General features: G+C 51.0%; 2 protein-coding genes across 3 annotated transcripts in view; both read right to left on the reverse strand.

The window, feature by feature from the left end:
- The window catches only part of CAPN5 (calpain 5), a 91,881-nt gene that overhangs the window by 22,239 nt on the left and 57,252 nt on the right, over positions 1-12,390 (reverse strand). For both annotated transcript variants that reach the window (XM_054164799.1, XM_009906952.2), the window contains one exon: positions 10,061-10,192. In XM_054164799.1, the coding sequence (XP_054020774.1) occupies positions 10,061-10,192 (132 nt within the window). The remainder of the gene's footprint in view (positions 1-10,060; positions 10,193-12,390) is intronic.
- Positions 5,390-5,992, reverse strand: OMP (olfactory marker protein). The gene has a single exon (XM_009906951.2). The coding sequence runs from the start codon at positions 5,867-5,869 to the stop codon at positions 5,390-5,392; it is 480 nt and encodes a 159-aa protein (XP_009905253.2). The 5' UTR covers positions 5,870-5,992.

A 12,390-nucleotide genomic window follows, 5' to 3' on the forward strand; every position in this document is an offset into this window, starting at 1 on the left:
CTCTCCGGAGAGCCTCCTGACTCCAGCAATGATCCAGCCCAGAGCTGTTACTGCTCCTACACTGAAATATTAATGATGACATCAGGCCTTATGAGCTTACTGGCACTCCTGACTCATCTGGATCAATAGAGGCAGAACAGACAGAGCCATGAAGAAGAGCCTCCTTTGGAGGGTTTGGTGTTCTCCAGAAGTGCTGACCATGATGCCCCGGACTCCCTCTGGGAGAGTGCCAGGAAAGGCCAGACAGCCCTCCATCAGTCCCCATCGATCCCCTGCTGGCTGGAGCCCATCCTAATGAATTGTCATCGAGGGCTATTGTGCTAATCAACTTGCTATTAATGTGGGCTTAGAAATGGTTAGGGCATTGATTAGAGGCAGCCTGTCAGCCAGAGCTGGTGGCGACAGCTTCCAGCTGGCTGGCGCCAGGACTTGTCAATGCTGTGAGTGGTGGCAGGAGATACTGGTCCCCACCATCCTTCTTCATCCTTTCATTTGGGGACAGTGCTGAATTGCAGAATCATAGAATTGTTAAGGCTGGAAGCGACCTTTGAGATCATCAAGTCCAACTGCTTGCCTAAAGCCCACAATCCCACTGCTACTGCTAAGTCACTGCCACTAAAGCATGGCCCTAAGCACCACATCCACACGTCTTCTAAGTATCTCCAAGGATGGTGACTCCACCACCTCCCTGGGCAGCTTGTTCCAATGCCTGCTGACCCTTTCTGTGAAGAAAGTTTTCTTAACATCCAACCTGAACCTTCCAGGCACAGCTTGAGCCCATTTGCTCATCCTGTCACTTGCTGCATGTGAGAAGAGGCTGACCCCTACTTAGTTCCAACCTCTTTTGAGGTCGTAGAGGGCAATCAAGTCTTCCCTCAGCCTTCTCTTCTGAGGAATGAACAGCCCCAGTTCCCTCAGTGTCTCCTCACAAGACATGTGTTCAAGGCCCTGCACCAGCTTAGTTGCTCTTCTCTGGACATGCTCCAGCACCTAAATGTTCTTCTTGTAGTGAGGGGCCCAAAACTAAACCCAGTACTGAAAACATTCTCTGATGGTGAAGGCAGCAAAAGAGTATCAAGAAGCACAAGAAATAAGGCCTGGTTGTGTTTCTACATAACCCACAGAGAAACAAGAGAAACCTGATCTCCAAAGCCCAAGCTGTCCTCACCCTGCCAAAGTGCAAGGTTTGAGCTCAAATACCAGGTTCCTCTCCCCAGCTCCTCCTGGAGCACAACATCACACCCAGGTCAAGGATCCCTCTAATTGCTTCACCTCCTGGCCAAGGTGTCTGTGACTTCCCTTGTGTGTAGGGGAGAGGTGGCAGCTCTGTTTGTGGTACCTATTGAGACACAACACCCAAAGGCAGAAAGCACATCTCCTGCCTGTGACCTGATGCTGTGTATTTCCTAGGGGATTCATCTGAGGCACATCTAAAAAGCCCAGCAGTAGCTGAAGCTCAGGTCCTTCCAGGAGATGATCTTGCAGCTGAGTCACAGGGCTCCCATCCACTCCTAGGAAACTTCTCCATCCCTTTTCAGTGTACACAGGAGAGCATGCCATGGACCACCCAGGATGCCAGAGAGTCCTGGACTCAGCTCAGTCGTGTCTCACTGCGGCAGAGGAGATCACATCTCCTCATTCACCCAACTGTTCTGCTTTTTCACAGAATCAACCAGGTTGGAAAAGACCTCAGAGATCATCAAGCCCAACCTATTACCTAATACCTAACACCTCCTGACAACTAAACCATGGCTCCAAGTGCCACATCCAAGCCCTTGTTGAACACCTCCAGGGATGGTGACTCCACCACCTCCCTGGGCAGCACATCCCAATGGCCAATTACTCTTTCTGGGAAGAACTTGCTCCTCACCTCGAGCCTAAACTTGCCCTGGCACAGCTGGACACTGTGTGCTCTTGTTCTGTCACAGGTTGCCTGGGAGAAGAGACCAACCCTCACCTGGCTACAACCTCCCTTCAAGTAGCTGTAGAGAGCAATAAGGTCTCCCCTGAGCCTCCTCTTCTCCAGGCCAAATAACCCCAGCTTCCCCAGCCTCTCCTCATAGGGCTTGTGCTTGAGGCCTCTCATGCCCCTCGTTGCCCTTCTCTGGACACATTCAAGTGTCTCAATGTCCTTCTTAAACTGAAGGGCCCAGAGCTGGACACAGGACTCAAGGTGTGGCCTAACCAGTGCTGAGTACAGGGCAGGATGACTTCCCTGCTCCTGCTGGCCACACTATGCAGACCAGGGTGCCATTTGCCTTCTTGGCCACCTGGGCACACTTGCTTAGGGGTTCCCAAAATCTGGAGCTGTAGCACCCTTTAGTGGGACACATTTACAGTGACAGTCCTCAGAGATAGGTAAATTGGATTCCAGAAACACCAGGTTCATTTTCCCAAGCTGGCTTAGGGCTTTGCTCATTTCTCTTAAGAGGAAAGGCATCTGTGACTAGAGAAATGTCCCTGCTTAGAAGGAGGAATTGGTTCCTCTAAGCAGGGGCTCCTCCACTGGGAACTTGCCAGGTGAGGAAGGGGAAGGTGAGACCCAGCTGTGCCAGTCTGGTACAGACTGTGATGAAGTTCCCCTGGGAGATGGGACAGAGTGGTGTATCTGAAGGCCTTTATAAGAGACTGAAACTGCAGGGATAGTTTCAGTACTGATATAAAGAAGCTCATCTTCCCACCAGCAGAGAGAGTTGAACCACCCCATTTCACCCCCAACCTTGATAGAAAAGAGGATCCACCTGAGGATCATTTCCCCTTTTCTGCCCAGCTCCAAACCTCTCTCCAAACCACACCAAGTGCTAAATTTCTCCATTAAGCCTTTCACATGATGAGAAAAGAAGGTCTATGTCTATTTTACTTTTTCTGGAGATTAGAAGATGCTCAAAAATGCCAACATGTTGAAAATCAGTGGGTGCTGCCTTATTGGGGAAGCTTCCAAAAAGAGAATGAAGAAGACACACACAGCCTCAGGCCTTAAGGGGAACCCACTTGAGTAAGCTTTTATTTACTGTGGTACAGCGACACCCAGTGAGGTATCTCCAGCGAGAGCTCTACCCCACCAAGCAACAACATAGCAAAGGCATATTGTGAGACTTGGAATGAGAAATCCCTTTGGATGGTGGCAGAAGCTCCTGTTATTGGATCTAATGTGGTTTGACCTAAAGTGGGTTGGGCTCACAGTGGGTCCATGCTATGGCCAAGCAGGGATGCATTCATTTTTACCTCTCCTCACTGACCTGAGCATTTCTTGGGGTCTAAACCAAGACATAGAATCATAGAATGGGAGGGGTTGAAGATCATTGAGTCCTCCAGAGATCATTGAGTCCAACACCCCTGCCAAAGCAGGATCACTTAGGGCAGGTCACTCAGGAACACATCCAGATGGGTCTTGACAGTCTCTAGAGAAGGAGGCTCCACAACCTCTCTGGGCAGCCTGTTCCAGTGCTCTGTCACCCTCAAAATAAAGAAGCTTCTCATGTTGAGGTGGAACATCCTCTGTTCCAGTTTGTATCTGTGCCCTCATCCTATCAGAAGGCACAAGTGAAAAGAGCCTGGCACCTTCTTCTTGAATGCCCACTCTCAAGATGTTTATAAACTTTAGTAAGATCTCCTCTTAGTCTTCTCTACTCCAGACTAAACAGCCCCAGGTCTCTCAGCCTTTTCTCATCAGATATTCCAGTCCCTTCATCATCCTTGTTGTCCTTCATCACACTCTCTAGTACATGCCTGTCCCTCTCGAACTGGAGAGCTCAGAACTGGATACAGTACTCCAGGCGTTGTCTAACTAGGGCAGAGCAGAGGTGGAGGAGAACCTCCCTCAACCTGCTGGCCATCATCCTCATGGCCATCCACTGACTCTCTCCAGTAGTTCCTTATCTCTTTTGAAATGGAGAGCCCACACCTGGACACACTCCAGATGTGGTCTCACCAGGGCAGAGTAGAGAGGAAGACCTCCCCTTGACCTTCTGGCCACACTCTTCTTAAAGCAGCCCAATTTCTCTGTCAATGCCTGTATGATACTGTGGTTGCTGAGCTTTGGTTGTGAAGTCTGCTTTTCTGAAGGCTTTGAAGAAGAGGTTGGACTTTCAGGGGGATGATCTGCACAGGTCAACAGGTCATGGGCACAAAGTCACCTTGTCCTGGCTATTCCATCACTGCCCTCTTCTTACACATCTCAGGAAAATCTCAGGCCACACCTTGAGGAATGCTCAGCCACATCTGAGTGCAGTTACAGTAATACTTGACTCTTCTCCTTCACCAAAAAGTGAAGGCTACTTTGGTGGAGAAGACAGAAATGTCTTTTCCAAGTAGCTTTCATTTTTTGGTGGAGGAAAAGGGAACATCCAAAGGTAGTCATTTATTCACAATCATGGGACAAGCCAGGCATGAAACTATCTCCTGCTTCTAAGGCCTCCCTTCTCTGCTAGGTACTGCTTTGCAGGGACAACAACAGCAGATTCCTGCTCCATGGTCTGCAAAGTGCTCTGCAGCCTCGAGGATCTCTATAGATGCTCCAAAATAAATATATTTATGGGTGCTTTAAGGCCATGACAATGCACAAATTGCTTTGGCTGAAAAGGACTCATTGCTGGCTCAGACCTACAGCCTGCTCTGAGCTGCTGGCTCACTTGCACACCTGCTCCAACCCAGCTCAGGACCACCAATCTCCTGGCAGCACAACACGAGCAACATGCTGGAGCACACCTCCCAGAGGGACCCCCAGCAAGAAATGGTGGTGGTCCAACTTCCTTGCACCACTTTGTCCAGTGGCTTTGCAACCTGCAGACCACCACATGTCCAAATGTGCTTCAGCTTCTTGGCAAGGTGATCCTCTGTGGCACAGGTCTTCAGAGACACCAAGCAGCCACAGTCACAGCAGCCTGCAAGCACTCGGCATCCTTGCAAGGAGAAGCACTCCAACACCAATGAGCCTTCCCTTTTTAACAGCTAGGAAGGAAACTGGAAGCCAAAGGCTCTCTCCAGGCTGTCTCTCTTGTTTCTAGTATGGCAACTCCTTATTTTCCCATCGTGCTGTTGGGATGCAGTAGCCACAGTTGGAGGGCTTAGGGCAGCCAACAAGACCCTGTGCCAGTCAGACCCGGTGAATCCCTGCTGAGTTCACAAGCAAGCAGTCTTCTACTCTAGACAAAGAAAGCAGCAAGCTCATGGACCCCTTCTCCTCATCATTCAGAGCACAGCACACATAAGGAATGCTTCACAGGGCTGAGAGGCTCCAGAAGTGCCAAGCTGTTGCCTTTTTTGTGATGCTGCCCCTCATGGGAAAAAAATAATAAAGCAGCAGGTAGAAACTGAACCAAAAACTGAACTGAGAGAAAGAACATCCAAGACAAGAGCACAGCTGGAGCAAGGGCTGAGCAAGGGGAGCTCAAGCTTTAAAAACAATGGAGGCCTTCAGCTGAGCTGGCTCCAGGCCCTCGGTGAAAGCCAGGAGGAAATACATCACCTTGCGGATCCGGGCCAGCTCCGCCACCCGCTCCCCAAACTCCTGCGCATCTGCCTCGTTGCACTCCACCTCCCTGGCCCCTGGCTTCTTCCAGAAGATGCCTGCTGGCTCCAGCAGCTGCCGGTTCATCAGGTGGGTGAGGTCAGGAGTCCAGTGCTGGGAGGTGCCGGTCACTGTGACCTTCCCAGGTCCATCCAGCTGGATGTCCCAGCGCAGGAAGCGCAGGCTGTCCTGCCGGCCGAAATCCACCCTGTAGACGTGCTCGTGGGCTTGCAGCAGCTTCTCACCGTCCTGGGGCCTCAGGTTCTTTTGCTGCAGGCTCTGGAAGCGCAGCCTCATGCAGCGGGTGAGTTGGTCGTCATGGGTGAAGGGCAGCTTGAGCAGCCCTGCCTCGGCTGCCATCGCCTGAGCTGCTCCTCCGTGAGCTTCTTCAGCAACCTTTGCCTCTCAGACAGGACAGGCAGGGGGGAAAAGCCACCGAGCCCCTGGAGCTGGTGCCCCCTCTCCACGGTCCCCAGCAGCGCTAGGCAACCGGGGCTGGTGACGCAAAACCCGCTTCGGGGCTTCCTCTGGGTGCCCTCCTGCCTTGTTTGCAGATTAGGAACTGCTGGTGCTGCTGGGCAGGATAATCTATAGGGAAGGGCTGTCTGATGTCAGCCTCCCTGGCAACCTCCCTGACAACCATGCAACCATGGCTCATTATCCCAAAATGAAGGCGCGGAGCTAGGGATGCCACGCCACAGGTCTGGGTGGCAGGGGCTTCCTCTGAGTGCAGGCTTATGGGAGAATTCAGGCTGCAAGGAGACTCTAGAGGGGTCTGATCCAACCTGCTGCACAAAGCAGGACTTCCTTCCAGGTTAAATCAGGTTGCTTGGGCTGTTGTCCAGTTCCTGTTTGAGTATCTCTGTGGATGGAGATCCCACAGCATCTCTGGGAGCCTGTTCCAGTGTCTGACCATGCTCATGCTGGAGATAAGCTGCAGATTGTGCTGTTGGCTTCTGTCCTGGGACTGTGCATTTCCAGCAAGAGCCTGGCTCTGTCTTGTTGCCCACACTCCCATCAGGTAGCTGCAGACGGCAATAAGCTTCAGCTTCCCTCCTCCTGGTTGCACAAACCCACTTCTCTCAGCCTTTCCTCACATGTCCTGTGCTCCAGACCATCTTGGTGGCCTCAGTCTGACACTGTCACTTCAGTCTGACACTATCTTCTTCTGGGGACTCCAAAACAGCTCCCAGAAGGGCATTAACACACCAGACAGGGGGAAAGAATAATTTACCTCACCCTGTTGGCTGCACCCGTTTTAGTCTGGCCCCATGTGTGCTTGGCCTTCATCTCCGTAATGGCATGTGCTTGACTCACAGTCAACTTGTCCCTCAGGACTCCACACAGGCTAAATGGGAAGTAGGGAGATGGGGGGAGCCTTGGGGTGTGGGGGAAGAGATCATGTGAACAAAATCATCTCTGGGGATGGAATCACAGAATTGGTCCAACCATTAACCGAACACTTCCAAGTCCACTGTTAAACCATGTACCTCAGCACCACGGCTACATGTCTTTGAAATACCTTCAGGGATATGATTCAACCATCACCCTGGGAAACCTGTTCCAGGCCTTGACTACCCTTCCTGTGAAGAATTTTTTTCCTAATATCCAATCTAAACCTCCCCTTGTGCAGCTTGAGGCTGCTTCCTCTCATTCCATCACTTGATACTAGGAAGAAGACACCAACACTCACATCACTACAACCTCCTTTCAGGGAGTTGTAGGAAGTAAGAAGCTCTCCTCTCAGCCTCCTTTTCTCCAGACTAAACAACCCCTGCTCTCCCAGCCACTCCTCATAGGCCATTTCTCTGGATCCTTCACCAGCTTTGTTGCCTTGGACCTGCTCCAGCACCTCAGTGTCTTTCTTGTAGTGAGAGCCCATACACAGGGATGTGCTTCTCCATTCTATCCCTTGAAGATATTGCCCACACTTGAGACAACTTAACTGTGTGGAGAAGGGAGTATGCAGAGCTCAAGTTAAATCCTGGTGTAAATGTGGGTTACCTTTTGTAGGAGCAACGAGAGACCTAGGCTGAGATCCCTGTTCAGCTCCTCCCAGACTGATTACTCTGAATCAGAGAGGCTTTGGGGTTTTTTTTCTTATGACAGTTTCTAAACCTAGTGTTTGCTGCTTTGTCTGTCCTCTCAGTTGTTGCTTGCACCAACACATTGGCCAGGCAGGAGCAGAGATTTTTCCTGCAGGCACTGGATCCCATGTGTGTAGACACCCAAGGGCCAAGGAGCAGCAGGTACCTCCATCAAGGTTATCACAGCTGCACATGGAACCATATCAAGGACCAAGAGCCCCATTATTCCTAGGCCAGTTAAGGATTCTGACATCTTCTGTGATTCTGTGACCATGCTGGAACATGTCCAGAGAAGGGCCATGAGAATGAGCAGGGGGCTGGAGCTCCTCTGCTGTGAGGACAGGCTGAGAGCGTTGGGGTTGTTCAGTTTGGAGAAGAGAAGGCTCTGAGGAGACCTTATTGTGGCCTTCCAATATGTGAAAGAGGCCTACAAGAAAGATGGTGAGGGACTTTTTAGGGTGTCAGGTAGTGATAGGACTAGGGGGAATGGATCCAAGCTAGAGGAGGGGAGATTTAGATTAGATGTTAGGAAGAAGTTCTTCCCCATGAGGGTGGTGAGATACTGGAAGAGGCTGCCCAGGGAGGTGGTGGAAGCCTCATCCCTGGGTGTTTTTAAGGCCAGGCTGGATGTGGCTCTGAGCAACCTGTTGTAGTGTGAGGTGTCCCTGCTGGTGCAGGGGGGCTGGAACTGGATGATCCTTGGGGTCCCTTCCAACCATGACAATTCTGTGTGATTCTGTGACCATGCTCTAATTCCAGCACAGCCAGAAGAGCAGGTGTCTTTTTGGACTAAGGGCTTCATTTGTTCACTTGATATCTCCCCTTTTGCTTTAAAAGTTGCTGCTGCAGGTTATAGCTATGGTTACTCCTTGCAATTCATCACAAGCTCTCAAAGCAACTTGCAAAGGAGGTGCAAATGTCTCATTTAATTCAGAGGTCTCCAAAAGGAGAAGTGGGCTAAAGCAGGCTGACCAGAGTACTGTAGTGACCAGCACAGCAAACTGGCCATCACTGGAAGGGAATGCTGGGGAGAAGACTGCATCTTATGCTTCTGTCAGAAAACAAACCTTTCAGAAAGAAAGAAGCAGCTAAAGAAGAGCCCCTGAGACTTCAGTGCATGGAAAACGAGGAGCCACAAATCCCCCAGCCAAATTGCCAAGGGAGGAAAAGCAATGCCATTGGCAAGCTGAAATAATGAGGTGTCCAAAGGGACCTGGCTTCAGCTGGGTTGGCATTTCCCAGGGCAGGGCTGGAAGTGAATGGTGAGGAGGGGAGACAGCTCACCTGCTCACCCTTGGGAGAGGCAGAGGAACAAGCTAAACAACCCTTTGCACCACATCTGAGAGCCACAACAGTCACCACAGCTGCCATGGGGAGGAAACTTTTCTGCATGTCCAAAGCCAGTGACACCCATCCTGTTCCCACACGAAGAAAAACTGTGATTTTAACAGCAAATGGAGATGCCACAATAAACACAAGTTCCTGTGCACAGTGCTCACGATCAAGAAACCCACAAGCAGCAGAGGCTGGAAGTACCCAGCACACAGAGCAGATGCAAAGGTGTGGAGTTGAAGAACCCCTTTAGGCTTTGTTGCAGTGGAAGGCTGTGGGTGAAGCAGGTGATGCTGTTCTGCACACACTGTAGGACTTTGGTGGCTGCCTTCTGCAGTAAAAGTCTAGGAAAAGGTTCTTGCAGCTTGCTGGTTTCTTGTCCTACAATGAGACACCAGGGACTGAAGCCCATGTTTGTCTTGGCTTTCATAGCACTGCCTTCTTCTGTAGCTGAGGACATGGCAATGATGGACACAGGCTGTCCAAGGATGTGGCACCGAAGACCTCTTTTTCCTCCGTACCTCTGTGCTTGCTCCCCAGGTCTGCAGTCTCCTGCTGTGGTGCAGCTTCCTGGTGGCTTTCTGACCCCCAGTTCCTCTGCACCCAACATTTAGAGGAGCACTGTAATCCAGCCATGGGAAATGCCAAGGATGGATGCTTTGGGGAAGCAGAGAGATGGGAGAGACACCAATACCCTCAAATCACTCTACCTGTCTCAGCACAAGGTGTCTCATGGCCAAGGTGGGCAAACACCAGGCAGACAAAGAGGGGTAAAACCATGGGAACCAGAGGAATGGGGCAAATGCTGCAGCTGAGCATCCTGATTTTTGTTGTTCTTGGGTTTTAGGTTATTTTGGGATGGGGAGGGTCAGATTTGGGATCTGGAGGACAGGATGGGACCTGATCCACTTGCTTAAGGAAAAACTGGCCAAGGGTTTGGCTTGAGTGTGATGTGAGTGCAGCTGTGATGACTAATCCTCCTTGAAAGACAGTCCTTAAAGGGAGGTTTTGCACATGAACAGTTTTTCAGGACCTGAAGTATCCCTGAAGAACCAGCTTCTGAGCTGGACAAACACAATGCAGAGCCAAGGTGTTGAAGCCAGGCTTTCCTCTGGCACAAGGAACCACTTACCTTCTGCCAGAGAGACTCCCGGGATGCCAGAGAGGAGCAGGCAGCCACAAACCAGCAGTTCCCAACCTGGCCCTGGTGTAAGTCATGGGAGCTGATCCCATCCACAAAGAGATGTGGATCATCACAGATTTCCTGTGGGACAAGAGGGAAAAAGAGACATTGGGTAAGCAAAGAGACCAGGAAGTCAGGAGCAAAGCTGCTGCTTCTCTTCCTCAAGCTTCATTTAAATCCCACCTACAGCTTTCTGCTGGCCTCATCCACCACTGGTAGCAGGAGAACCTTGTCCTGCTTTAAGCTCTCACCAGGACATGGGCAGCATCACTTCTGAAGCCACACCAGACCTCCTCTGTACTCTATTCCAGCATCAGCACAGCCTTGCTCTAATTATCCCTGGTGGTGATGTTTTCAGACCATTACAGACCTAGTGACCCATCCCCTCTTCTAAGTCCACTTCTCATCATTTCTCATAAGCCCTTCAGCCCTCTCTAGTCTGTGACTGATTTATAAGCTTCTCATAGAGCCACAGAGAGGTTTGGAGGGACCTTAAAGATCATCTAGTTCCAAATCCCCAGCCCACCACCAGTTTGCTCCAAGCCCCATCCCACCTGGCCTTGAACACTTTCAAGGATGGGGCTTCCACACCCTCTCTGGGCAACTTCACAGCAAAGAATTCCTTCCCAATATCTAACTTGACTCTACCCTCTGTCAGTTGGAGATCATTACTTCTCATCCTGTCACTACACTGCCTGAAAAGAGCCCCTCCTCATCTTTCCTGTAGGTTCCCTTGAAGGCTGCTACAGGTTCTCCCCAGAGCCTTTTCTTCTCCAGGCTGAACAACCCCAGCTCTCTCAGCCTGTCCTCACAGGGGACAAGTTTCAGCCCCCTGATCACCTTCATGCCCCTTCTCTGGACCTGCTCCAACAGTTCCATGTCTTCTTTATGCTGCAGGCCCCAGACCTGGATCCGGCACTGGAGGTGAGGTCTCACCAGAGCGGAGCAGAGGGGGAGAATCACCTCCCTCATCTTGCTGCCCACACTGCTGTGGATGCAGCCTGGGATGCAGCTGGCTTTCTGGGCTGCAAATGTGCATTTCTGGCTCATACTTAGCTTTTCATCCACCAGCACACCCAGTTCTTCTCCACAGGACTGTCCTCAACCCCAACATCTCCCAGCCTGCATTTGTGCTTGGCATTGTTCCCACCCAGTTAAAGGATCTTGCATTTGGCCTCCTAGAACTTTGACACTTGCACAGGCCCACCTCTGAAGACTCTTATTTTGCCCCAGAGAGCAAGAGAACATCACTCAAACCCACTGCTTCCCAACCTGGAACTTGTGGATCCCTCCAAAAATAAAACCCTGCAGGGGCAAGGGCAGGGAAGCACCAAGTATTTAGATGAAGACTCACAGTGCCTCCATCTGACAGTTCACCTAGGGGAGCTCAAGGCAGATTGAGAGCTCAGTGATGGTTGCAAGAAGCCAAGTGTCCTCACTCAGGAGGTCTGTCCTTCCAGATCCTTAGCACAGCAGATGGAGAAAATTCAGTGAGCCAAAAGCTTTGTAGCTGGGCCAGGGGGATGAAATGCTCATTCTGACACCAAAACCAGCATGGTGGATTGTGCACAGGCACCATGAAGGGAGAAACTTGGGTAGGAGGCAGCTAGCAGGTAAGCTCATCCTTCCAATCACTCAGGTACCAACCTCACTGCCTTTCCACTGCCCAGCTCCTGACAGGCTGCTCTCCCTCTTCCTGCTCCCAGTTAGAGCCTGGCCAAGTAAGAGGAACAAGGCACTACTGGAGACAGTCCTATAGAGGGCCACAAAGAAAATGAGGGGACTGAAGCATCTCTCTCATGAGGAGAGGCTGAGAGACCTTTGGCTGTTTAGCCTGAAGAAGAGCAGCCTGAGAGGGGATCTTCTCAATTATCAGTATCTAAAGGATCACGAGGAAGGGGCCAGACTCTTTTCAGTGGTGCCCAGTGATGGGACAAAGGACAATGTGCACAAACTGGAACTCAGGAGGTTCCACCTAAACATAAGGAGAAACTTCTGTTTTTCCTTTGAGGGTGATGGAGCCCTGGATCAGGCTACCCAGAGGTTGTGGAGTCTCTTTGTCTGCAGAGATTCCAAACCTGCTGGATGTAAGCCTGGGAAACCTGCTGTGGGTGCTTTAGCAGGGGAGGTAGGGACCAGGTATTCTCCAGAGGTCCCTTCCAATCCCCACCAGTCTGTGATTCTGTGAGGGTGTTAAGCAAGCTTCATGTGAAATACTGCTTTTTCCTTAACAGTCCAATCTGGAGGGTCATGTCCAGCTGGAGGCTGGGAGAGAGTGA

This window comes from Dryobates pubescens, chromosome 10 (genome assembly GCF_014839835.1).
Source record: "Dryobates pubescens isolate bDryPub1 chromosome 10, bDryPub1.pri, whole genome shotgun sequence".
NCBI classification, from domain to species: domain Eukaryota; kingdom Metazoa; phylum Chordata; class Aves; order Piciformes; family Picidae; genus Dryobates; species Dryobates pubescens.

What these genes read in the sequence shown, in the direction of transcription:
- OMP (XM_009906951.2), bottom strand. Translation starts at nt 5,869, where the DNA reads ATGGCAGCCGAGGCAGGGCTGCTCAAGCTGCCCTTCACCCATGACGAC.